This window comes from Podarcis filfolensis (assembly GCF_964270895.1).
Source record: "Podarcis filfolensis genome assembly, chromosome: Z".
Lineage (NCBI taxonomy): Eukaryota > Metazoa > Chordata > Lepidosauria > Squamata > Lacertidae > Podarcis > Podarcis filfolensis.
In genome coordinates this window covers 36,967,145-36,992,721 of record NC_139617.1, presented here as the reverse complement: position 1 = coordinate 36,992,721, position 25,577 = coordinate 36,967,145, and the positions used below count along the sequence as shown (strand labels likewise).

At 47.6% G+C, this 25,577-nt stretch overlaps 1 protein-coding gene across 15 annotated transcripts in view; it reads left to right on the top strand.

Annotated features, from left to right (window-relative positions):
• NUP214 (nucleoporin 214) overlaps positions 1-22,754 on the top strand; it is an 80,729-nt gene extending 57,975 nt beyond the window's left edge. For 4 of the 15 annotated variants that reach the window (XM_083596830.1, XM_083596839.1, XM_083596834.1 and 1 more), the window contains 9 exons: positions 1,424-1,485; positions 2,411-4,165; positions 6,392-6,462; positions 8,086-8,242; positions 11,916-12,068; positions 17,882-18,053; positions 18,955-19,097; positions 20,312-20,336; positions 22,564-22,754. In XM_083596830.1, coding sequence (XP_083452956.1) covers positions 1,424-1,485; positions 2,411-4,165; positions 6,392-6,462; positions 8,086-8,242; positions 11,916-12,068; positions 17,882-18,053; positions 18,955-19,097; positions 20,312-20,336; positions 22,564-22,597 — 2,572 coding nt within the window. In that variant the 3' untranslated portion in view covers positions 22,598-22,754. Of the gene's footprint in view, positions 1-1,423; positions 1,486-2,410; positions 4,166-6,391; positions 6,463-8,085; positions 8,243-11,915; positions 12,069-17,881; positions 18,054-18,954; positions 19,098-20,311; positions 20,371-22,563 lie in introns of all 15 variants that reach the window. The other 11 variants (XM_083596841.1, XM_083596836.1, XM_083596835.1 and 8 more) reach the window with 5 other exon arrangements.
• Positions 22,755-25,577: the final 2,823 nt, after the last annotated feature.

Below are 25,577 nucleotides of genomic sequence, written 5' to 3'. Positions count from 1 at the left end.
CACCAGAATTCTTGGCAATATTTGTAAGCCGATTTCTCCATAATGCCACTAGCCCTAATGATAGTCCTTTTGCTAGGACAGAAATTGCATGTCTCAGTGTTTTGGTCAACCTGCCAGTAGCCACTGGTGTGCATTGAGACTGGTGGGTTTGGGAGGTCAGGAGCCCGACAGTAGGCGGCAGCAGAGCCAATGACAGGCAGAGCCAGCTAAGTCCTCCCAGCTGAGTTCTGCAAGGGGCAACACTGATTTGATTTGATTTATTGTATTTCTATGCCGCTTTCCATTCAAATGAATCCCGAAGTGGCTTACAAACAATAAACAACCATAACAGAACACAGGTGGGGGCTGACTGAAGTCAGTAGGGCAGTGCCTCCTTTGCCCAGGCTAGCCTCCCCTGCAACCTGCAGCACTGGATATATAAAATAAAATATAAAATCAAAAGCATTCATGCAGATCCAGGCACAGAAACTGAAATGCACCCGTGGAGGGGCTGAATGAGAGCATGGAAGCTGGAAAAGATGCAGTGGCCCAGTTAGCCATAACGTAGCTTTTATGGCTTGGGAGGGAAAGCCTGTAATCTATACTCATGGAGGTGACTAAATCGTCCTTTTGCCATCTGGAAGCTTCAGTTGCATAAGCAGTCACATGGAGAAGGTCGCCATGGGGTAGGCAATTCTCATTCCATCACATTATAATCAGACCTGGGGAACAACCATTTAGATCAGGGTTGCGGTTGCTGAACTACAATTCCCACCAGCCTTTGCAGCCAGCATGGCCAATAGCCAGGAATGATCGGAATTATAGTTCAGCAAAAATCCTCTCTCACGCCTGATTCAGACGGGAAGGGGTCACGGGGGATTAGGAACCCAGGCTCCCCATGTGTGAATTAGGAGAAGCTGAAATTCTGCACTGTGCATGTGTTCTGCAAATTAAGTAACCATGCACATGTTTAATTTATATATGGAGGGGTCGTTCAGCGAACACTTTCATCTTGTCATGCAGTTCAGGTAGAATAGCTCATCATCTCATTGCTTTTAGGGAAAAGCCTGTGTAATGAAAACCTGAAAATAAATGGAGAGAAAGGTGGCACAGTTGTTAAACAGGACTCTCTTTTTAAGAAATTATTATGATGACTAGATCTGTTTGGCCACTCACCGACGCATACTTGGGTGGCATATAGAGCCACAAAAAAACCCAAAAAGCAACACAGTGTTAATAGACAATGCATAGTGCAGGTAGGTAGCAAACTCTTGGCATCCTACCAAACTATACTTCCCATTAGTGAGAGCCATGATGTTTAACTGGAACAAATATGTAGTGTATACACGTGTACCGTCTTCCCTCCCCGCCCCCCACAAACCTTCTGCTTCCCTTTTTGAAAAGGCCAAATATTGTACATTAATGTTTTTACTTTGTCTTCTAGACCTGAAGCTAACCTTGATGCAATCCTCACCTCTCTTGCAACATCTGTCCCTCCAGTAGAAAGTGAGTTTTTGTTTTAAAATGGGGTGTGCATTTTGAAGAGGACGTGGCCCTCAGGCTGGAAAAAAAACAACAACTTCTCTAGTCCTGCTGGTACAGCAACAACTCCTTCCTTCTCTAATCCAGGGATAAGGAACCTTTAGCCCTCCAGATGTTGCTGAACCACAAGTCCCATCAGGCCCAGCAAGCATGTCCGTAGCAGTCAGGGATGATAAAGCTCAACAGCATCTGGAGGGCCAAAGCTTCCATCATTCCTCATACAATCCAGTCTTGTTAATTCTTGAGAAGAAGAAGCTTTTCAGGGCCCTTTCCTGTAGTCTGCTGCCTGATGGCCTTTTTCTTAACTGGGTATGCTGGATGTTGAACCTAGGCTCTTCTGCATGCAAAGAATATGCTCTACCACTAAGCTCTGCCACTAAACATAAACCTCCCTGGATATATGCAGTAGGAAAGGAGTAAACAGAAGAAAATGTTTCAAGAGATTGGGAATACCTGATTGACTTGATCTATAGCTGCAGTTTGACAGAAGTTGGTGGGTGGTTTATGTAACAGACTGTGGAACTGATGGTCTGAAAGAGGAAGGGGGAAAGGTTTTGGGGGTTAAACCAAACAACACACAACTCAACAAACTAAGCAGAGCGACATAGGAAGCGGCCTTTGATTGAGTTGAGCTGTTAGGGTCCACCTAGCATGGTATTGTCTGCACTGAGTGGCAGTGACTCTCCAGTGATTGAGGCAGAGTTTCTCACAGCCCTGCCTGGTGATGCTGATTGGGATTGAACCTAGGACCTTCTGCAGGCAAAACAGATGATCTACCTCTGAGATATGAATTCTAGGGTTTATGCTGCTTTGGAGCTGGGTGGTAGTGATCAGTGAACCTTACCTTTGAAATTTATTTGCTTTGTGTCTTTCTCTTGTGCCTTGGCAGCAATACCTTCTCCTCCAAAACAGCTGAGCCAGCCTGATGCCTTTCCCCTTGGCGGAAACGTGAAATTTGGAACCCCTCTGGAGAGCTCCTTCACTTTTGGGTCCGCAAAACCGTCCAGTCTTCCAGGAGTCCCCATGACAAGCAGTGGCTCAGGAGATCCAAGCCTGGCAAACAGCCAGGTGACCTCAGCCCCTGTGGCCTCCGTCCCTTTCTCAACCTCTGGGAAACTGGAAGGGCTTCCATTAAAACAAGGAGATCACCTCTTCCAGGGCACTGCTGCTGGGGAGACCCTTGGGAGTTTCTCTGGGTTAAGAGTCGGTCAAGCTGATGAGAATTCCAAGGCTGCCACTACCAAACAGCCTCCACCTGTTAATGCCACAGGAGGACAGCAAGCAAAAGCGAGCACAATACCTTCTGGGTTTACTCTTGGAAGCTCTTTGCAGGTCAGCAAACCAACAGAGGCGGCTGCCTCTGTGATGACAACCAGCTTAACATCAACGTCTGGCAGCACCATCTTCAGCAATGTCCAATTGGTCAACACAGGGTCTCCTGCTCTCTTTGGAGCGCCTGCAGGGGGTGCCAAGTCAACTTTTGCACTTGGGATTCAGCCAGCAAATGCTGCAGGGGAAACACCCTCTTCTGCACCGGCGGCAAACGCTACTCTGTCATTTGGAAGTCTGTTGAGTTCAGCTCCAACTGCTGTGGGCACCACACCAACATGTAAAGGAGAGGAAGATGCCAGAACCTCCCCAGGCCCTGAGAAGCTGCCTCAGAGTGATGCCAGCAAGCTTGGAGCAATGCAGCTGCTGCCCCAGCCCCAGGTCCATACTCCAGAACCTCCTCGAGATCCTCCTGCTCTGGCCACACCTTCGTTGGAAGAGGTGGATGCAATCAGTCTTGCTGCGGCAGCAGCGGGAACAGTAGCACTTGCTAAAGAAGCCGTTCCCGCCACTTCTCCTGCTGATTCAAAGGCTGAGGTGGTTTCTGTGGCAACATCTCTGGACCAGCACACTCCAGCAACCTTGCCTTCAGCAAGCATGGCCTCTCAGCCTGCCGAAGTGACCAGAGCGCTTCCACCTTCCTGTAGCCCAAATGCGTCCATCCAGGCCCCGGCCACTGGCACCTCTGCGTTCACAGTCAATGTCTCGGCCCCTTCTGTATTTGCACAGCCCCCCGCCACCTGCTCTTCTGGCTCAGCCTTCAGCCAACCTGCAGTTGAGGCATTGGTGACCCCTTCCATGCCCCCCATCTTCGGCCAGCTCTCTGCAGCACCGCCTTCTCCATTTAACCAACCCCCTGCCACCCCGCCACCATCCACCTCCACCATCACCACACAGGCAGCAACTCCTGGGTTCAGTACATCAGCTTTTGGTGGTGCCACCACCTCCACAGGCTTTGCTCAGCCAGCCTTTGGCCAAGCCCCCACCTTCGGCCAGCCAGCCAGCACATCAAGTGGGTTCACCTTCAACCAGGCAGCCTTCGGGGCTGCTCCTGCATTTGGGCAGATGGCTTCTTCCACCACCCCTGCATCCAGCAGTGGGAGCGTCTTTGGGGCACCATCCAGCACAAGCACCACCAGCTCCTTCACTTTTGGACAGCCTGCGGCCACTGCAGGCACCAGCCTCTTTGGCCAAAGCAGCACCCCTGCTTTTGGGCAGAGCTCCAGCTTCGGGCAGGGGGCATCCATCTTTGGGGGTGCGGCCGCTGCCACCACCCCAACATCCTCGGCTGGATTCAGTTTCTGTCAAGCTTCAGGTAAGAAGGCATGTGCAGGGACCAAGGGGTAATAATGGGTTAAGCGGGAGAGGAAAGAGCCATAGCTCAGTGGCAGAGAGACTGCCTTGTATGCAGAAAGTCTCAGCTTCAGTACCTACAATCTCCATGTTGGGTCAGGAGAGACAATGAGACTCAGTGTGGACAATACTGAGCTGGTTGAACCCAGTGCCCTGGCTCAGTTATAAGACAGCATCCTATGGTTCTGTTCAATTCAGCCCTTCATTCAGATACATGCGGACTAGGTCCCAGGTTCATTCCCCAGCAGCATCTCCAGGGCTGGCTGAGAAAGACCCTGCCTGAAACCCCGGAGAGCCGCTGCCAGTCAGTGTAGACAATACTGAGCTTGAAAGACCAGTGATCTGACTCCAAATAAGACAGCTTCTGGTGTTCTTCCTGTGTTCCCATGAGGTGCCCTGTGGCACCTTAAATGGTATCCCACAAAATTTTAAAGGTGACTTTAAAAACCTCAAGTTTTCAGAAGAAGTATCAGTGATCCGGGACATTTTTAGTTTTCTTACTGAAAGAATTGGAAATGCAGTTCCTGCCTGGAGGCCCCTGTAATGTACAGGAAAGGTGATGGGGGAAGCCCAGGGCATGATCCATCAAGACATTCCACTCCCCAGAGGGGTGGGGCGAAGGGAGCTCTCCCCGTGGATCACAGTGCCCAAAGGTGGAAAACTAATTAGGTTTCAATATACAAGATGCACATTTAAGAAAGAACACGCTCCCCCTCCCCGCCCTGCTAATTACCAGGACAAAATATTTTAAAAGGCATAAGTGAGCCCTGCCTACAGGAAAGGGGCCTTAATTACAGGAAAGTGCCTTAGTTTTGATGGCAGGGTATGCATTTTGAAGTGAGCAGGGGAATTCTTTTTAATACAAACACTTCATTATCTTTTCATGGGAACAGGTGATTAACACAGCTCCAGATCCTTCTTGCACAAAGGAAATCTGAGTCCTCAGCTGGGACTCATTTAGCAGTTGCTGCCATTTTGAGATGTATTTAATGGAAATCCAGGCCTTTTTAATTCCTTCAAGATTTTAGAACCTCAGCATTGCTCAATATTTTTGCTTTTTTTGGAGAAAAAGAGAGGTGATGGGAGTTGAAGCTCATTCATGTATAGGGGGCACCACGTTGCCTATCCCGGCTTAATGTAATATGTTGAGGCCATGCTGTACTTATCACTAAGCCCACAATTAAAACCATTTTGCATAGCAATGAAGGTCAGATGACATCACTAAATGTAGGAAGCTTCCATATACTGATCAGGTGATCAGTGGTGTCCACATGGGCTGGCAACAGCTCTCCCACATCTCAGGCAAGGGAGTCTTTCCCAGCCCTTCCCAGAGATACGGCTGGGGATTGAACCTTGGGCCTTCTGCATGCAAAGCAGGTGTGCAACCCTACTGAGCTATGGCACAGTCCTCTCTCCTCCCCACTTCCTCTCAAAAGACCTGGGCAAAGAGGTACATTTTTGTGAAAAATTATACAAGGAGGGGGCCACACTCAACTCATAAGGGGGGATGTTCCATAGCCTGCCGCACATCAGCGCACCTCCTACAAACTTGACATGGCAGTGGCATTTCTAGCAAGGCCTCCTCATTCCGCACATGCAAGTCTATATTCTATGGTCTCCTTCACTGACTTGTTCTCCTCTAGACACTTTGGGTTGTATCTCCCAGTTAACCTGGCTTTTTGGACTACAACTCCCATCAGCCTCAGCTAGCACAATCCAGTGGTTCCCAAAGTCTTTCAGGCCACTCCCCCCTTGGCTCCATAAACTCATCCCCAGTGCTCCCTACCCTATAAAAAGCATTATTCAGAATTTGCATGATTCACCAAGGGCAATGACAACACAGTGCAATTCAAAACACTGTGTTAATCAATGGCAGAGTTATTCAAAAGACAATTAAATATATTTAGGTTAATTCAACAAAATTGATGAACTTGATCCAGTGATAACATCTTCCCACTTTGGCAACCCTTAGCCTTGACAAAGGGACTGGCTTGGCAAGCTTGCTCTCATGCATTCTACCCCAGACACAGGATCCCAATACTTGGAAGGGACTCCTGGCATCATCCAGACTGACCCCTCCCCTCAAACTCATATCTTTGGTTCTAGTCCAGCAGTCCTCATTTGTCTTGTGTCTAAATGCTGACTTTTTCTCCCTGCCCTCTTTTCTTTCTTTTTCTCCCATGTCCAGCGTTTGGCTCCAGCAGCCCAGGCCCTGTGTTTGGGCAAGCGACCAACACCAGTGGGAACCTCTTTGGCCAGGTAATCTTTCCTAAACTTATCGTCACGCTTCTTCATGGGCAAAAAAACCCCTGTCCTTGGTTCTGGTGGGAAGAGCAGGGGAATCCCTCTTAGGGGTTTATATATTCCAAGACCGTAGATCAGAAGTAGCCGTTGTGTTGCCCTCTGGATGCTGCTCGTCTCCTGCCTCCCATCATTCCTGGCCAGGGCTGCTGGAAGCTGGAATCCAACAACATTATGGAGGGCACTACCTTGGTTCATCCTGCCGTAGATTTGCATTGTGGTCGATTCAGGGACATGCAAGGAAGTGCTTCATACAGTGCAGAGCAATATGAGTTGAGGATACCTTAAAGACCACATGAGCTTTTATATCCTAGCTCACCTGACCATGAAAAAATGTCTGTGCTTTGCCTTCACTGTTTGAAGCAGTGCTGTTGCTGAACACCAGTTTTTGGGAACCCCAGGAAGGAGAAAGTTGCTCCTTTTGCTTCGATCCTGCTTGTGGGTTTCCCATTGGGGCAACTGGGTGGCCACTCTGAGAACAGGATACTGTACCAGATGGGCCGCTGGCCTGATCCAGCAGGCTTTCCTTATCATCTTAAATCTGTTCCCCAAAATCCAATCTCCCATCTTGCAGGAACTGATTGGCTGGCTCCTATCTTGCCTCCCTCCCCACCTCGCCCACTTTGCTAATCACACAGGATTCAGATTCTTTCCCCTAGAAAAGATGGCTCCTGTGTGCTTAGCAGAGTAGGGGGAGGAAGAGCCTAGAAGACAGAAGGAAATACATTGTCCTTCGCAGCTTGCGAGTATTCAGATGTCTATAGCCCACCACAGTTCCCCAGAGGTACAGATGAAGTTGAACACATTGTCTACTTAATACTTGCTTTCTAAACTCATGGCTGTCCCGTCCCATTCATCTGTCAGGTTAGCAGATAATGCCAAGCAGTAACTCTTTGGTGGTGGTACCTAAACCCTGGAATCTGTTTCCAGCTTCAGGACAGTCAGTCCTAGAGATTGACCCTTTTAAATAAGATGTCAAAACTTTTCAGGGATGTTTTTATGTGCATGCATGCATAGGTGTGTGTTTTATCTTCTTCTGTTGCTGTTGGGATTTAAAAAATAATAATTGTGACTTTCTTTTCCTTTAATTGTAGTCTACTTTAACAAATAACTTTTGAAAATCATGCTATATACATTTCGCCAAATTTGTTGTATGTAAAAGCGGTATATAAGTACAGTCATACCTCTAGTTGCGTTTGCTTCATGTTGCAGATTTTCGGGTTGTGAACGTGGCATACCTGGAACTTCCAGATTTCGCCACACGTGCAGAAGTGTTCTGCGTGCTTTGCACATGCGCAGAAGTACTCTATCATGCTCCGCGCTTGTGCAGAAGCACCACTCTAGTTGCAGACTTTTCGGGGTGCAAATGGCACCCCAGGATGGATCATTTTTGCAACTAGAGGTACCACTGTATCTAAAATATAGAGTCGGAGAATTTGCAAGCCCACTAACACTTTTTGGATCCTAGCCCAAGTCTGCAGGGGTGCTTGAGGAATGCTTCTAGTCCTCATGGAATCTGGCCCCTGTGTACCTGCGAGCCAGTGAAAACAGTTCTCCCCCACTTTTTGTTCCTCCTTACAGCAGACTTCTTCTGGCGGGGGTCTCTTTGGGTCTGGAAGTAGCAGCGGGAGAGGTGGTGGTTTCTTCAGTGGCCTAGGAGGAAAGCCAAGCCATGAGGCAGCAAATAAGAACCCTTTCAGCGCCACCGGTGGGGGATTTGGTTCCTCGGCCACCCAGAGTAAGTATTGCCAAGTCTTGCGTGTTCATTGTCATAGCCACTCCATCTTTGTTCTTCAGAACTGGCTGATTCACTCAGGGTGTTCTCCCCGCCCCCCAATGCTGGAAGACCTGCATCACCTTATGTGAATGACCTATGCCGTGTAGAACTTCCCCCTCAGTGGAGCACTTTATGAATTGAATCTGTTTGCATTGACAGTGGAAGCAAGGAAGCAAGTGATCAACTGGTGTGGACCAGGGACCTAATTTCTAGGCCATGGGTTGGCAAACTAAGGTCCACAGGCCGGATCAGGCCCAGTTGCCTTCTGGATCCGGCCCGCGGACGATCCAGGAATCACCTCATAGATCGCCAGCGCGCGTTCTTTTCCTCTCCCTCCCTTTCCCTCGCATGGCGGCAGCAGCGCCTCGTCCCTCCCTCCCTCCTCCTGGCTTCTCCCTGCCCTGCCTAGAGAAAGAAGGGGGCTGGGCTTTGTTGGTGCCAGCAGCAGTAGCACTTGAGTGGCTGCCATTTTAAGCAGCCCCTCTTCGGAGCCCTTTCACACGCTGCTCATCGTCCCTTTGCCGCCACCAGCCCCTGCCGCTTGCAAGACACAGGTAAGCAGCCACTGGGGCTCGTGGTGCTCTTGCATCATTTTACCCCCAATATAGTCTGGCCCCCCACAAGGTCTGAGGGACAGTGGACTGGCCCCCTGCTGAAGAATTTTGCTGACCCCTTTTCTAGGCCAACCAGAATCTTTTGGCTTTCACAGGATCAACAAAGCCCAGGGTGGGGATGGGAATGGATTTTGGAAGTGACAGTGGTGGGGAGATCAAGTCTGCTTGGCGGTCAACCATTAGTTACAGAGCTCCTGGGTTTGTGATTTCAAATCTTGGTTCACATGGGCTCAGTTCAGTGTCCCTATAAGCAGCTTAGGACCCATGTACCACTTAGGTGTCTCTTCACACATAAACCTGCTTTTGCATTGAATTTCTGCACCGGAGGCCCTTCTCTGGGCCCCTCTCCTGCTGGAAGTGAGATAGGTCCTGTCAGGCCTTTTAGAAGTGTTTTAACTTTTGTGTTAAGTTGTGTTTCCATTTCTGTCTTTGCCAAAGGCCCCATTCTCACCATACACTTAAAGCACTATGGTCCCACTTTGAACAGTCATGGCTTCCCCCAAATAATTCTGGGAACTGTAGTTTGTTCAGGGTGGTCAGAGTTGTTAGGAGACTGCTGTCCCACCTCACAGAGCTACAGTTCCCAGAGTTCCCTGGGAAGAAAGATTGATTGTAAAAACCACTCCAGGAGGGAAAGAAGGGTCACTTAACAACCCTCAGCACTCTTAACTCTCCCAAGTCCCCACCCCAACCCAACCCTACTTCACACCCTCCTTGAGTGTGTTTGCCTGGCTGCAATGTGTCCTTGAACTCTGATCACGCCTCTTGCTTGCCTGATGGAGGACAGAAAGGAGTGTGTGTATGTGAAGATGTGTAGAAACTAGCCTACTGTACAAAGGCAGAATTGCCGTTAGTTGCTCCACCCACACTTGCCACTGGCCCTGCCATGTGGCCCCAGGGAGGTTGTCCAGAAGGGAAAGTAGCCCTTGGTCTGAAAAAAATTCCCCTCCCTGATTTAGCTCCAATGCATACTAAGGCTTTTTAATGTAGTGGTGTCAGTATTTTGGAACCTTTTTCCAATTGAAATGAGATGAGTACCTACAGTTTTGACATTTTGTCACCTGCTGAAAATGCTTTTCTGCCACTGAGCACTTTTAGGACATTAATTTGATTCAGCAGCAGTCATTCTTTTCTGCATTATGATCAGCCAACTATAGGGGGTGGAAAGGGCTTTATTCTCCTCAGTATTTGTGCGCAGGGGGTTGGGCCCCGCCAGTGTTGAGCAGGCCGCCATTCCCTGCCACCCGCCGCCACCGGGAGAGCACTCATGTGCTAGGTGGGGCTGGGACGTGTGGAGAGGGGAAATCACCCTCTGCGTATGTTATACCGTGCTGCTGCCAGGCGGGCAGGGGCAGGTTGTGCAAAGGGGCGTATGATGTCATGCACCGCCATGCCCCCTCAATGCGGGGGGCAAGTCAGCGCTCCTGATTGTATAATGTAATTATTTTTTACACCACCAATATATTTTTCTTACGAGTTGATGGTTTGTTAATATTCTTACATAATAATAATAATAATAGTGTCACTCTGATAAGTTTTCTAATCCAAATTAATGTAGTGAATAATCCACACACACACACACACACACACACACACACACACAACCTTACACATACACACAAACACACAATAAAGGGGGCTGGGTTTAGAAAGAAGCTGCAGTCTTGAGCCCAATCCCCTAAATCTTAAGGACAAAGAGGTCTAGGAACATACACATGTGCCTTATCCCTGAGTGGTAAAGAGAAGTTTCCACACACTCACAACACTAGAACTCCTTTGAACTTTCCTGGGCCCTGAGGTTTGCAAGATGATTCTGATTCTGAAGATCAGTGAGGCTTTCACTTCTGTGAGCCGTAACTAGACATGGATGTAGAGGCACTTTGAGAAGAAAGGCTTTATACTCTCTCTTTGTGCACATTATAATGCATCTGTCTCACTGCATTTGCTGAAAATGCAGGGACAGGTAGCATTGGTGTCCTGAATCCATAATGGGGGGGGGCTGCATCTGTAGCCCTTTTGCTCAACCCATCAGGGAGACAGGCCCAATTGGGCCTTCTAGTGATAGCAGTGGGGCTGCTCCCAAAACCCTCTGCTTCAGGGCTTCCTGTAGACAGCTGCTGGCAGGGGTTCCAGTATCCAGCCTACTTCCTGCCTGTCCACACTTTTGGCAGGCAGAATGAGAAGAGACCAGCAGAAACCCCAACCTGGTGGAAAAGTGGTTTGGGTTACAGCCTTAACCCAACAGGCTGGAAGCCTATGGGGCTCCAACTCCCATCAGCCCTTAACTGATGATCCCCAGAACATAACCCCCATGTAAGTTGCAGGCTTACTGTATTTCTCTGTTATAATATTTTGCTGCTTATTACATGTGACTTTGATTCCTAGCATGATAAGGTGGTAAATTTTACATTGATGGCTATCAGTAGATGGTTGTCATTTAAAATCTTTTCTTCTGCTCTTCATAGAGGAGTCACCCCTCCCTTTTCTGTGGTGTCATGACGCTCAGTATTCACATTTTAAGATGGGCAGTTTGATACAAAGCCCCCCCCCCCCTGCAGACATCACTTCTTTGATTCAAGACTGGTTGTTGCTGGTTCAGATGGTCAACCTCTTCTGAAAAGCAGATGGCTTGAGGGAGCCCAGAAAGCCAAATAGTGCAGAGGGGAGGAAAAACAACCCAGTGTGTCTAGCCTATTTGACCCGGAAGAGAATCCCATACAATCTTCTCAGGGAGTGTATATGTGTGCATGTGGTATAGCAGCAGTAGCAGTTCAGATAATAAGTCTAATGGTCCTGAAGTTCAATGAAAAAGGGGGGGAAAGTCTTTCCATTTCCAGAAAAGATGCTGTTCATCTGTTGCCGATTCTTTCTCACCATAGGCAAGCGGTGACATGTGCCATCTTAAACCCCTGATCCTCATTGTGTCTCTCCCCCCCCCCCATTGGGCTTTGGGCACTTTTTGGGGGAGGTGGGCCTTTTTCTGGTATGTAAGAAAAGACTCTCGTTTCTCCCTGCCCCAGATACGTCAAGCCTTTTTGGAAACAGCGGTGCCAAGACCTTTGGATTTGGCACCACCGCCTCCTTTGGCGAGCAGAAGCCGATGGGCACATTCAGCTCTGGTGGAGGGAGCGTGGCATCTCAAGGCTTTGGGTTCTCCAGCCCGACTAAAGCAGGTATTAGTTTGTCTATTGTTTCTTCTTCTGAATATAGGAAGCTGCCTTCCGCCAAGTCAGACCCTTTGGTCCATCTGCCCCAGTAGAGTCAGTGCTGACTGGCAGAAATGGCCCTTCTCCCAGGGTTTCAGGCAGGGGACATTCCCAGCTCTACCTAGAGATGCTAGGGATTGAACCTGGGACCTTCTGCATGTAGAGTGGATGCTCTACAACCAAGCTTTCCCCACTATAGGGAGAAATGGGGAGAACTTGTTCTTCTAGCATGGGGAAGATCCTCCTGCCTTTTGAACAACAGTTACATCAGATCTTGTGTTCTAGGCCAACTTACACATCACCACGTAGGGGACATTGGCTTTGAGTTTTCTTGTGGATTTTCCCTTGTGGCTTCCAGTTGGGCCTTGTGGGAACCTGATACAGGGCAAGATGAGCTACTTGCCTGATACAGCAGCCAGACACTTTTGATGCTCTCCTCCCTTCCACTTTTCACTTCTTTCTTCTTTTCAAGGCTCAGATTGGCTGCCAAACAGAAAACTGTGCAGCCAGGAGGTGCAAAGGGTATGATTCCAGAGCGTGTTGAGAGGAAAAGAGAACAACTGAGAGGCAGTGAGGGGAGAGAAAGTGGGTGCTGCAGGAGTCAGGGGAGAAAGTGGAGTCAGACACATGCACAGAGGGAGGGAGGAGGCAACCATGTACACAAGTGTTGATTATGGTAAAACAGGTCTTCTTCTTTTTATGGGTCTTTCCCCACCACTGTTGTCATCAAATTGTAGATCACATATTTCTCCAGATATGTAGTGAACTGACCCAAGAGGAGGGTGGGGAGAAGCAACCATTGAGGATGGTGCCCTCAATACTATTTTAGTGTTACCACAGGGTACAAAAGGATGGGTGACCCTTGCATGTTGTGACTTTTAATGGTTGTGCTTATGTCCTGCTGTCAGGCTTCCTTTTGGGTCATCTGGTTGACCACCGTGAGAACAGCATGGTGGATTTAGATGGGCCTTTGGCCTGATCCAGCAGCCAGGCTCTTCTTAAATTCATATCAGGGTGCTCTGCAGCTCAGACCAGGAGCTCTGTAGATCAGGTGCTGGTTCCCTGTGCCACTGGTACTGGTGGATGGCAGAAAGGAAATGACCACAGCTCAGTGGCTGAGCACCTGCTTTGCATGCCGCAGGTCCCCTTACAGTAGAACATGATATATAGTGCTATCGGAGGCAGCTTGACTCTGAATACTAGTTGCTGAGAATTGCAAGAGGGGAGAGCAGTGTTGGACTCAAGTCTTGCTTGCAAGCTTCTCACTGGGGCATCTGGTTGGCCACAGTGAGAACAGGATATTGGGCCAGCTAGACTTATGGCCTGGTGCAGCAACCAGGCTCTTCTTATGTTCTTAACTTGCAATACATGCGTTGGTTCCCACGAAACTTGGAGGACATGGGTAAAACCCAATGGCTCATGGACAAAAGTGTCACAGGATCTCTAATCTCCTCTAAATAATTCAGCTGCAGCTCTCTCTTTTCCCCCCCAGACAGTTGTGTTTACAACTGGGTAGTATCTGTTACATCGGTTGGGACTGGAATTTCACCCTGGGTATTAAAATGCACCTCCAGTGAAAAACAGCAAGGAGCTATATTGGTAGTCATTTCTTATAGCAGACAGGCAGCCTGTTAATAAGATGGAAGTGTGCGTTGAAAAGTGTACACATAAAACAGTAAAAACTGTGAGCTGCATGGAAGACTGGGGGAGGGAGTTAATTCCATGCCAGGGATTATTGGCAAATGGACAGAAAATAGGAGTAGCCAGTATGATTCCTTCATGTACATCTGCAGGGCAGCCTCAGTTGAAATGCAGGTGATGCTTGTGTGCTCCAGTAAACCATGGTTTAGCAGGAAGTGAACCCTGCCCAGCCTGGTTGCTCTCACTTGGCTGCTCCCTCTGGTGCAAGCAGGAGAAGCATACCGAGAGGGCACAGTTAAGCTTGGCTTCCTATGACAAACCTGGCAAGTCAGAATCACAAGCCACAGCCTTCAACCATGGTTCTTCGTTTGCTTTCAAATCCTACCTTGATTGGGAAAAGCAAACCCCAGTCTCAGCTTTGGATGTTACAGGAAGCCAGTCTTAGTTGTGGCTTCCTGGCTTGTTTCTCCTGTCTCATGCCAGGGTAAGAGCAAAGTGAGGAGTGATCAGACAACTCTGCAGAAGCATGCCTCTTGTTCCCAATAAGGCAACACCTTGTTCTGACTTGTCATGCATCACCTGTGAACAGAGCCAGTGTGCAGATGTGGGATTTTTAGGTCAAAAAAGAGAAGGTCAGCCAGAATTATCATAAGTGGCACCTTTCCTAAGAGGGGACTTAGAGGCTGGGTGTTGCTTTCTTTTAATTGAATCCCTCCGCCAGCTTCTATCCCAAGGATGGGGAACCTGTGGCCCTCCAGATGTCATTGGACTCCAGCTTCCATCAGCCCCAGCCAGCAGGGCACAGTGGTCAGGAATGATGGGAGTTGTTGTCCAGCCATGTCTGAAGGGCCACTGGTTTCTCACCACTGTTCCATCATACCTACACTTGATGCATAGGTACAATAGAGGCATATCAAATTATTCATGGTGTGGAGGTGGGGGGGGGGGATATAGGATTCCCCACTTCATTTTTCTGTAATACTCAAACTCAAGTTGTTAGACAGTAGATTCAGGACAGACTAAAGAAATTAATTCTTTGGACAATGCAGAATTTAATGTGTGAAATTTTCTGCCACGAGCTGTCTTGGTGGTCTTTAATGGGCAGTGGAGAAATTCATGAAGGAGGGCAAAGTTTGTCCACAGTTGTTAGCATGCTAGGGGGCAGACAATGGAGGAGTGGGCTTTGGTTTTCCCATCCTACTTATGGGCCTCCAGGATGCATTTGGCAGCCCACTATGTGGGAAAACGGAGTTTTGGACTGGATTGGCATGGGGTATGGACACTTTCTAAGCCCAAGGGCTGCATGCCGGTGCTGGAGAGGTCCAGAGGCAATAGTGGGCGGTGCAATGATTATCAATTGTCCCTTTACAGGGACATTTGTCCCTGTAGGCTGGTTTCTTCTCACATCCACTTGCTGTTCTCCATCCAGGCAAGCAAAAGGCATTGTCAGAGTTCAAGGGCACATTTTGGCCAAGGAAGGTGCAAAGTGGGGTTGTGTGTGTTGTCTGTGGAGAGTCCCAAGGACTAGGCAGGGGAGCCCTTGGAGGGGCTACATTTGTCCCCCAGACCTGATGTTATCCACCCCTGTGATTATGGGCCTTTGGTCTGACCCAACAGGGCTGCTTTCTTTGGCTTTCCTCCTTTACTTTAGAATATTATTATTTTATGCTGTTTTGCAGGACCAAGACCATTTTGAAGGGGGTTTCAGATAAATAAGTAAAAATTGTAACACAAAACACAATTAAATAACAGCATTGCGGCTCTGGTCTTCAAAACCACACAGAGTTGGAAATTTCCAAAAGCTAAAAAAAGAGGAGCATAAACACACAAAAACGGCACCCATCCCCACCGACTGTCAAGTCAGCCTGTGTCATCAGATGCCATCATGCTGAAAATAGGGAGGGTGTTCTAAAGCCCCACCAGCTTCCTAACCAAAGGTGAATTGGAAAAGGAGTGTCTAAAAGAAAATGGGGGTGGAAACAAATGTATCTCGCAGAGAAGGAAGTTACATAGGCGAAGAGGCCACCACCAGAAAGGCTCCATCACACATTCCTTCCCACCAGCCAGATTTGTACCTGCTGTCATGTTGGTGAGCTGAAGGCAAACAAATTGGTTCATTTCTTGGCTCAGTGTCACACACTTCCTGTGTGAGCCGTGAGTTTGTTTTTACAGGAGAGGCTCAAAAGATGGTGACTCGTGCCCCGGCGCCCAAGGGCTTTTTTGCACTCCTAGGAAAGGGCCGAGATGTTACTGGCTGTATGAGAGATGCTGCAAGCAGACTTTCAAGCAGACCTTGAATACTTTTTATTTCCCATACACCTAGTGTCTCCTTCCTTTTTTACGTACGTTTCTTTGTGAAAGCATGGCCCTGAAAAGCAGCTCAGAAAATAACCTTTTTTGGGGGGGGATAAAGACCCCCCTCCCTCAGCTGTCACCAGTCATTCCCATTAGGCTGCCTCAGTAGGAGAGATGGGAAGCAGGGCTCATCCCATCAGCTCTGCCAGAATACCAGCTCCATCAAGCCATCCGGTCCTTATAACAATGGCTGTTTAAGAACGGGTGCCCAGATTTGCTTTTTTCCTCTTCCCTTCTTGTCCCATTTTCCTCGTTTGTCATGTGTTTCTTTTCTTTCTTTCTTTTTAAGCTTGTAAGCCAGCCTTGTTTTCAGTTGATTTCACAGATACAGGCTGCTGCAGGAGCCTTTTTAAGGGGCTGGAACGGAAAAGTAATGTGCAAACACTGATAAATAAATAAATAAATAAAGCTTGGCATCAGTTAAAATGAAAGTGGGGCGACAGGAAATGGCATCATAGACTTGGGAATGTCTTGCTTTCCTCCTGGTCTGCTTGTGGCAGGTCAGGGGTGTGTGGATAGCTTGCCTCTAGGGTGCAACACACTGCTGTGCTGAAATGGTTGCAGTTTTGCTGGCGACATCAGAAAACAGCTACCTTAGCAACTGCTATAGCTTCCCCCCTCCTTTTCCCCATCTTTTGCTGAGAGCTGCTGCTGCTGGCGGCAGCAGCAACTGCTGCTTTTTCATGCAGGCGCTCTAGAGCGGGCGTTCTTGGCCTGTTTTTCTTTTAATTCACGTCCAAGGTTTTTCTTCTTAAGGACATGCCTGCAGAATCTAGCCACCCCTTTTGCAGTAAGTGCTGTACGGAGGGTGAAGAAGGCAGCTCTTAATGACAAACTCCCCCATCCCCAAACCCCCCTTCTTTCTCTTTCTCTCTGTCTCTCTCTCTCTTTTTGGTGCATTCTGGGGGGGGGGGGGTGGAGAGTTGGGGGTGATGGTTGCTGATTTGCAGTTCTCAGGGACATCTGGACTCTCGAATGAAGGCCAGCAGGAGGTCAAGGTTCCCCTTAGATGGGAAGTTGGGGAGAATGCAGTGCTGTAAATCCGATAGAGCACTTCTCCTTTGCAGACATAGACTGCAACTCTAAAAGAAAAAGAGGAAAACGCTAGCTAAGGCCTTCCTCTGCCTAAAGCTGTTCCTTTCTGCTTCCCCACCCCCACCCCATTCCCACTTTTGCCTCTTGAATTAAGCAATGCTTCTCTCTCTCTCTCTCTCTCTCTCTCTCTCTCACACACACACACACACACACACGCACAAACACACACACACATACACAACACACACACACACACACACACAGAGTCTCTTACAGAGAGAGTTCAGAATCGTGAGTTCTGGCATCCAAAAAGGTGTTGAGCCTGATCTACGTTCTTTGCTTTGCCCAAGAGGCCAAAACCACAGAGGACTCATCAGACTATTGTCCCCCGCCCCCAATTTCCTTTTTTTAGTTGCACCTTAAAAAAGGAGGGCAGAGGGTATTTTGTAATATTTACTGACTTCATGTTTTCTAGGATGAAATGGGGGCCTTTGAAAGTGTGTCAGGGCCCCATTGCTTCTGCAGCACAAATAAAGCCCCTCTCCCCCACAAGTTGAGGTCTGTGGGGCTTCTGCACTGAGAAATGGCCTAACTCTGATTTCTGATTTCTTTGCTCTTCTTGCCCTGCCTTTCTCTCTCTCTCTCTCTCTCTCTCTCTCTGTTATTTTGACTTTTTATTTATTCTTTTGCTTGTGTATGTCCCTTTCCCTTTTCTTTTCTTTTCTTTGTTTGCCTCTGTGTTTGCTCAGGTGGCTTTGGAGCTGCTCCTGTGTTTGGCAGCCCTCCCACTTTTGGGGGCTCCCCCGGGTTCGGAGGGGTGCCAGCATTCGGTTCAGCCCCAGCCTTTGCAAGCCCTCTGGGCTCGACGGGAGGCAAAGTCTTCGGAGAGGGGACGGCGGCCGCCAACGCTGGAGGATTTGGGTAAGCCACAACAACAACAGCAACAAAACAACGGGGTCTTGGGGGGGGTTGCAGTGATATCCAGGTGCCCCATTTTTCTTTCTTCGTTTGAATAAATATTCTGGCCCCCTTCATTTCACTACATTTCATTATATTGATTTCTTTAATCAGATTTCTTACTTACCCTTTGCCAGAAGGTGCTGGGGCAGGTAACAGCAATGAATTATACAATTCCCCCCAAACCCCACCCACCTGTGCAAGGGACAGCTGCCATTGTGCAGTCAGGAACCTTAAAGCCAGGGAAGCTTGCTTTCATTGCAAATCACCAAGCTGGTTAGGATTGGCTGCACTATAGAGTTCCCCATGGAGAACTGTGATAGCAAAGTGAGCTGGGATTGGAAGTCAAGCAGTGCCTATCAGCTTACTTCAAGCTGCATGGGGCTGTTGCTGCCAGCTGATCTTTGGGGCTTGCAAAGAGCCAAACCCAGGGAGCCCCTGCTTAGAGCATTGAAACCTTGACCATCAGCTGATCAGTGGTACTACAACACACTGTGCTATTCTGTTTACCAGCCTTGTACAGTGCTTTGAAGTCCTCATTGTGGGGACTTCAAAGCACCCCATTGCCTGATGTCATTGCGATGTCAGTTGATTGGCAGGTGGGTGGCTCTGTTAATAAAAGGAAGGCAGGTGCACCTCACCAAGGAGGGCATTCCACCAACGGGGAGCCACCATTGAGAATACCCTATCGAGGAAGAACACCAATCCAGGCAGCAGTACCAACATGGCCTCCCTTGCCATTCACAGCAGCCAGGTTGGCTGATTGTGGATTTCTGCCTTCATCTAGCTCCTTTTGCTTCACTTATCTTTTTTAAAAGCCACAATCTCTTTAACCCACTGCTTGCTCCTGCTCTATGTTCCACAGGTTTGGCGGCACAGCCAACACAGTGTCATTCGGAACGCTGGCAAGCCAGAACACCCCTACCTTTGGATCGCTCTCTCAGCAGCCTACGGGTTTTGGCACACAAGGCACTGGCTTCTCCAGTTTCGGGTCGAGTGGAGGAGGAGGTATGAGCTGTTCTTGACCCTAAATAGAAGGGAGTTTGGAGAAGTGGGAGCATAGGGAGCTTCAGCACTTTGTCATAACCTGTTAGAGGCTGGATTTCAGATGCAAACCAAGCTTAATCGTATCTTAACGGGGAGCAGGGGTTGCTTTTTAATTTTTTTATTGCATTTATGTCCCACCTTTCTCTCCAAGTTGCTCAGGGTGGTGTACATGGTATCTCTCCCTCATTCAACCACTCACAACAACCCTGTGAGGTAGGTTAGGCTGAGAGGCAATGACTGGCTCAAGGTCACACCCAGTGAACTTTGTGGCCGAGCGTGGATTTAAACCCTAGTCCAACACTTTTAACTGGCCGCACCACACTGGCTCTCTGTTGGAGAGACTGAGGGACATAACTGTACCCAGCGTACTTCCTTTCATTCCCCTTTGGGGGTGGGAAAATAGAAAGAGATGTATATTTTAACCCACACTTTTAAAACCTTTATGTAAGGGTTAGAGCCTTTTTAACCACCTAGAGATAATTGCAGTTAAGCAGTACATAAATTGTTTAAATATTTTTAGCAATTTACAAAACACACCAAAGCTGATGTTAAGCCCCCAAACCCAGAAACCTTCCGCCACCATTCATTTCTCGGGATTATTGCTCTCTGCACCTTCTAAGTAGGAGTTTGCAAAGTCTGCTTATGAGCATGTGCAGAGTTTCCATCCCCTTGTCCTTGCCCTCCACCTGGTTCTTAGATGTTTTGAGGATTTTTTTCTCAGAACAGGGAAAATGGAAGTCCTCCTTCACACAGCCCGTAATTAAAATTTGCTCTCACAAGAAATAGTTACAGCCACTAACTTGGGCGGCTCTAAAAGGGGGTTAGACAAATTCAAGGAGGAATTAGGCTGTGTTCTACCTCTCCTGTCAGAGGGAAGGTGTCCCCAGTTGCTGGGAATCACCGCAGAGAAGCTGCTAACAGTTGACAGTACTGAGCTAGGTGGACCCAATGGTCTGACTCTTTAGAAGGCAGCTTCCTCTGTGTATGAATTAAAAGAAGAGCTTTGGTTGCGGGTTAGAGTGGACTAGACTGGAGAACTGGAGTGATTGGATACTGGTTAGGGAGCAGAGAGAAACTGTGCTGATGGAATCCTGACACCTTTCCTTAATGTGTGTTTTGTAATATAACCCATCCAATAATCCCTTTAACGTTGCTTTTCTCCCCACCCCTTACAGGCTTTGGCTTTGGATCGTCTAATGCGTAAGTCTCTCTCGTGCTGCCTTCCACGTTGTCGGTAGGTTTTTTCGGTTTATTTTGTGCCAGAAAGAGAGCTTCTTTTGAGGTGAAATATATTATTAAATATGGTAATCCCTTCTTGAATTTTGAATCAGCAAGAGATGATTGTGGGCTTTGTTCCCTCTCTCATTTCCCCTTGTAATAACATTAATGAGAAGCTTAAGATCTAGAAGGCAGTGTTTCTCCCGGGGAGCTGATCCTCCCTTAGAAATAGGCAGCTCATTTCTTCTATTCTTCACCCCGCACTTTTTTCCTTTGTAAATGCAGGACTTTAACCAACTATTTTTGGAATGTTCCACAAAGTGGGAACTCAGTAAATGCTCTTTGGAATGCAGAGCTCTCTTGAGTAAACTGAGGCAGCAGTGTGCCCACCATTGGAAAAGTTCCTGAGAGCCACAAGCACTGTGCCAAAGCAAGCTTTGCCATCGTGGTAGAGCACCCATCAGTCTTGGCCTGCAGAGGCATTGTGAGACTCCCATCTCCCCATCAGCCCCAGGCAGTAGTCTAAAATATGTGGAGCATCACAGGTGGTCAAAAGCTGTGCCTTTTGTTATTCTTGCTATTAGTATTATTTATTAACACAATTTTCATAATACAGCCTCCCCCTCATCTCTCAGCAGAGAGAAGGGGTGTCTATAAAGTACAGTAAAACAAACAAACAGACAAACCGAAAACACTAATCTATCAGCGCTATCAAAAATCAAGCCCAGAATGTTCAAAGAAAGTTTTGTATGCTGCTGGGAGATGTCAATGCTTATGGGACTGGCCAGTGGTGCAGCCTGGCAATGATTGGCTGAGCTGCCTTTTAATTTCAGAGGTAGGAAGAGCGGGAAGAAGAATCTTGCCTGCCATTAGCTCTCAGCTGCTCAGGTCCATGAGCTTCTAAGGCCAGGCTGGTTAGGGCTGATGGGAGATGGAGTCTTACAAGAGATCTGGCGAGCCACAGCTTTCCCCATGGAACAAGCAGGAGGAGGCCTCAGATTTGGGGGAGATGATCTTTTGAAAAGAGTGTTGGAAAGGGGGAAGGGTCAAAAGGAGAAGGCCTGGAGAGGCAGCCTGAGAGGGTAAGGGGGAAAAACTGGTTCAAGAAAGACAAAGCAAGGCCAAATATCCAGACACCAGGAGCTACAAAGGGGAATCCTTCCTTCCTTTCTCTTTCTTTCTTTTAAAAAGCATTTGTACCTGCTCTTCTGCCAGAAAGCCTCCTCGAGTAACTTACATACAAGCAGTTAAAGCAAAGCAGTCCCTGCGACAGAAATATTATTTATTAGTTGGGTTGGGTGGGATAGAGGGAAGGCCTCTGGACTTTGCCTCACTTGCAAGGCTTGTAGAAGTACCCAAAACAGGGCAAGGTGCCATGAAGCAAGCTAAAAATAAGCTGGGTCTTTCACCCAGGCAGATTGGCAATCTCAACACTTTTTTTGGGGGGGGGAATCTTTGGGAGATGCCCTCCTCCTTGGCTCATGGGGATCAGTGAGGGGAATGTGGAGCAGTGGGCACACTTGTTCTCCAGTCCTCACTGTTTGGCTATTTTTAAACCTAATAAATGCTTGTGCTTTGAAGACTCACTTGGGATTGAATATGGGAATTGGTAACACTGGGCTGTGACAAAGAGATATTTGGGTTTTTCTTCCCTTTTTAAAAAACAAGCAGCTTAAGAAGTCTGTTCCCTTTTGGGGGAAAGGGGGTCCAAGACCACTCAACTAGCCTGGACCAGTCGGAGGTCTCCTTAGAGCCCCAAACTCTCCAGGATTATTGGATTCAGGCAAGGGTGGGGAACCTCTGACCCAGGAGCCAAATCTGACCCTCCAGGCCCCTCTCACTCGCCCTTGGAAGTTCACAACCCTTGCCAGTCCTTAAATTTCTGCATGGATGAAGGATAGACATGCATGTGTTTGTGTAGAAACTAGCATACTGTGCAAGGGAAAAATTAACATGAATAGTCCCACCCATGTTTTACTGTGGCCACGCCCACCAGTCCCATGTGGCCCTCAAGGTTGCCCAGGTGGGGATGCAGCCCTGAGGCTTAGAAGGGCTCTCATTCTTGACCTAAGGCTTCCGTCCTTGAAAGGGTCTAGCAATGGCTGCTATGCAATGGGATATTCAGAGTTAAGCCTCTTTGGCATTGGCAGAGGTCTCTGGCAGATGGGTCTCTTGTTCTCACCCTTGTTTTCTCTTTTTCCTCTTTCAGATCCACCTCTGGGTTTAGCAGCTGGAGAAGCTGAAAGGATGCCTGCTCCTGTTCTTCTGTTGGGTGGGCAGGAGTGAAGTGAGGAGATAAACATATTGTAATTAAATGTCAGGATTTTGATGTTTAAATTAGTTTTTATTAACGATTTTATGTGTTACAAATAAATAAAGGAAAATAATCTTGTGTATCCATTTTTGATTCATAGAATCTTTTTCACAGTTTGATTACATTCAGTATGAGACACTATTGTCATAGACATCATGTGATTAGGGGGAGAGAAAGGGGAGGAAGATGGGGGGTAATATTCTTTCATTCTATTGCATCATGTTAGTGTAGAGTTTGTGTCAGCACCATGTGGATAGGTCCTTTATTTGTACATTTTTTTATTTGTATTGGCATTGCAAGAGATTAGGGTGTCCAGAGCTTCATTGGTTGTGTTCAGTTGGTTGCAGTGCAGTTTGTTTGTATATGTTGGGGGAGGGGAGTGTTGTTGGGTCAGATTAGCCATATTGATTCATATGCTGTTGGGGGGGGGGGATAAGTCATTTTCTTGTTGTGCTGTATATGTGATAAAGAGGAGCCATACCTCCGTTGCTTGTCCCTGTGCTAGTTTAAGTTTGTTGGTTAGCTTTTCTAATAGGGTAGCTTCCCATACATTTAGGTACCAGTGGTCTATGTTCACTCCTAATAGGTCCTTCCAGTGTCTAGTTACGATGTTTCTGACTGCTGAGAATAAGTGACTTAGAGTTGTCATATCCATGTGTGTTGTTGTCCTGGAAGATATTTAATAGGGCTAGTTCTGGAGTTGCTTCTATTACCTGTTTTGTTATTGTGGTTATTTCCTGCGGCACTGATATCCAAAAGGAATGAACTTTGGGGCATTCCCACCAAATGTGGAGGTACTTGCCTATGGAGGTGTAGCCTCTCCAGCATTTAGATGAGGTCCCTGGGTGTATCAGTGCCAACTTCTGTGGTATTAAGTACCATCTATAGATAAGTTTCAGGGTAAGTTCTCTTCTTTTGACTGAAATGGATTTTAATGGTGGTTTAGACCACATTTTTTACTGTTGGGTGGGGTTTATTTTGTGTTCTATGTCATGCTCCCATTGGTTTTTAATCATGGTGAAGGGGTCTGTAGTGTCTTGGAGTAGTATTTATATATTGTAGATACCACCCCCTTCCTGTGTCCTTCCAGTGTTAGGAGGAGATTTTCAAAATTAGCCAATGGCCTAATGGCTGCTGCTTTTGCTGCTGGATTGTTTAAGAAGACTTGTGGTTGGTGATGGGTCAGTCGGGCTACTGGAGTGTCCCCTAACTTGTCCTATATTCCCTGTATTGATAGGGTATTGTCATTTTTATAAAAGTCAGTTTGGCGATATAGGCCTTTAGCTTGCCAGGTCCTTATTTGGATGTTTTGGGATGCATGGTGGAATTTATGGGTGATGGGCCAGAGGTATTAGTGGGGGTGGGGTCAGGGCCAATTTTCCTACTTTTCCCTTCCATTATTTAAACATGGACTGTGTGCATCCGTTTAGTGTTGTAGGAATTTCCTTAGTAAAAAGTAAAAGTGAAATTAAAATTGTGTGAATGAGAACAAGACCACAGGAGTTCAATTAAAAAAATAAAGAAAGAATTTATCAAAAAATAAGAAGTCAAGTCAAGCTGAAAACGTGGGGACAAAGCTTCAAAGTTAGAGAGAACAGTAACAATAATAAAAATGAATAAAAAGAATAAATAATTCGGAACAAGAAAAAAACTGAAGAGAAAAACTAAACTAAAAATATGGTGGAGGTATAAAAATAAGATAAAATGTAATAAGAGAAGGGAAAAATGGAGCTTAAGGATCAAAATATTGAGGTGAGGTTGGTGAGAATGGTAAATCTTGGCCCTGCAGGCAGCTTGCAGTGAAAGGGGAGAGGGGGAGGCTAAATGTATGTGATTTTGTTTGATTTTAGTGGGGGGGTTTTATGGGGGGAGGGGTGGAATAGCCAGCTGGTGAGCGGCTTTTCCTGGCCTGCAGTTCCAGCCCCCTCAGAGTGTCTTTCCCAACTTCCCTGGCTCTGCTGGTGGTGTTCAGGGAGCAGAAAACAAAAACAAAAATACAATTTTTCAAGAAGAGAAAAATTGTTTATATATTTGATATGTGTGTGTGTGTATCTGTAGCCCACCCCGCAGCTGAGGGGAGCCAGATTGTGGGGGTGGGGGTTTTGTGTTCTTTCTAGTGCACCCTCCACATGGCCGGCAGAGGCTCCCCTTTAGTGGCAAAAATGGACAAATTTGAGGGTGGCCTAAACTGCACTGGGAGTCCTGCCGGACTTGGGGGCCGAGGTGCGGACAGCATCTTCTGGGAGAAGCCCTCCATGAGATGAGGTTGGTCAGCCTTCCCTCCTGGGCACTGCCATCTTCCCTCCCTTCGTGCTCCCTCCCAACGTCTGCAACTCACTGATTCCGCACTCACAATCAGGATGAGAAGGTAAGGAGGGAGAAGAGGTCTATGCAGTGTCTGCCCCACTGCAGGACAGGGGCAAGCCCTGTGGCATGGCTCTCCGGGGTTTCTGAGTCCCGCTGGGTCAGTCTCGGGATTGAGATTCCCTGGGAAGATTTGTTTCTCCCCTAGCAGCTTGCCGAGCCTATGGTGGTCACTGTCTTGCCTCACCAACTTGTGATTCCCAGCCACTGATACTCAGAGGCATATTGCTTCCCAACAGTAGAGGCAGAATATAGCAGAAATGGCCCCTGTTCCTGGGTTTTTCCAAAATCATGGAGACCAGGACTCATTTTCTCTTTAAAATAATTGTGCACAATTCATTGGGAACAGTAGTTTCCACAAAATCTGTGCATGTGCTCCCAGGCTTCCTTTTGTGGCGTCATGGAACCTCTTCTCTGCATTCTTTCCTCTTCTAGAAATAGCATTAATTACAGGAATTGCAACTTGTGAATTAACATAAATAGTTCTTGAGCGGTGTCTGGTTTTATTGCCTCATTCTCACCATGCTATATTTAAGGAGGCTGCT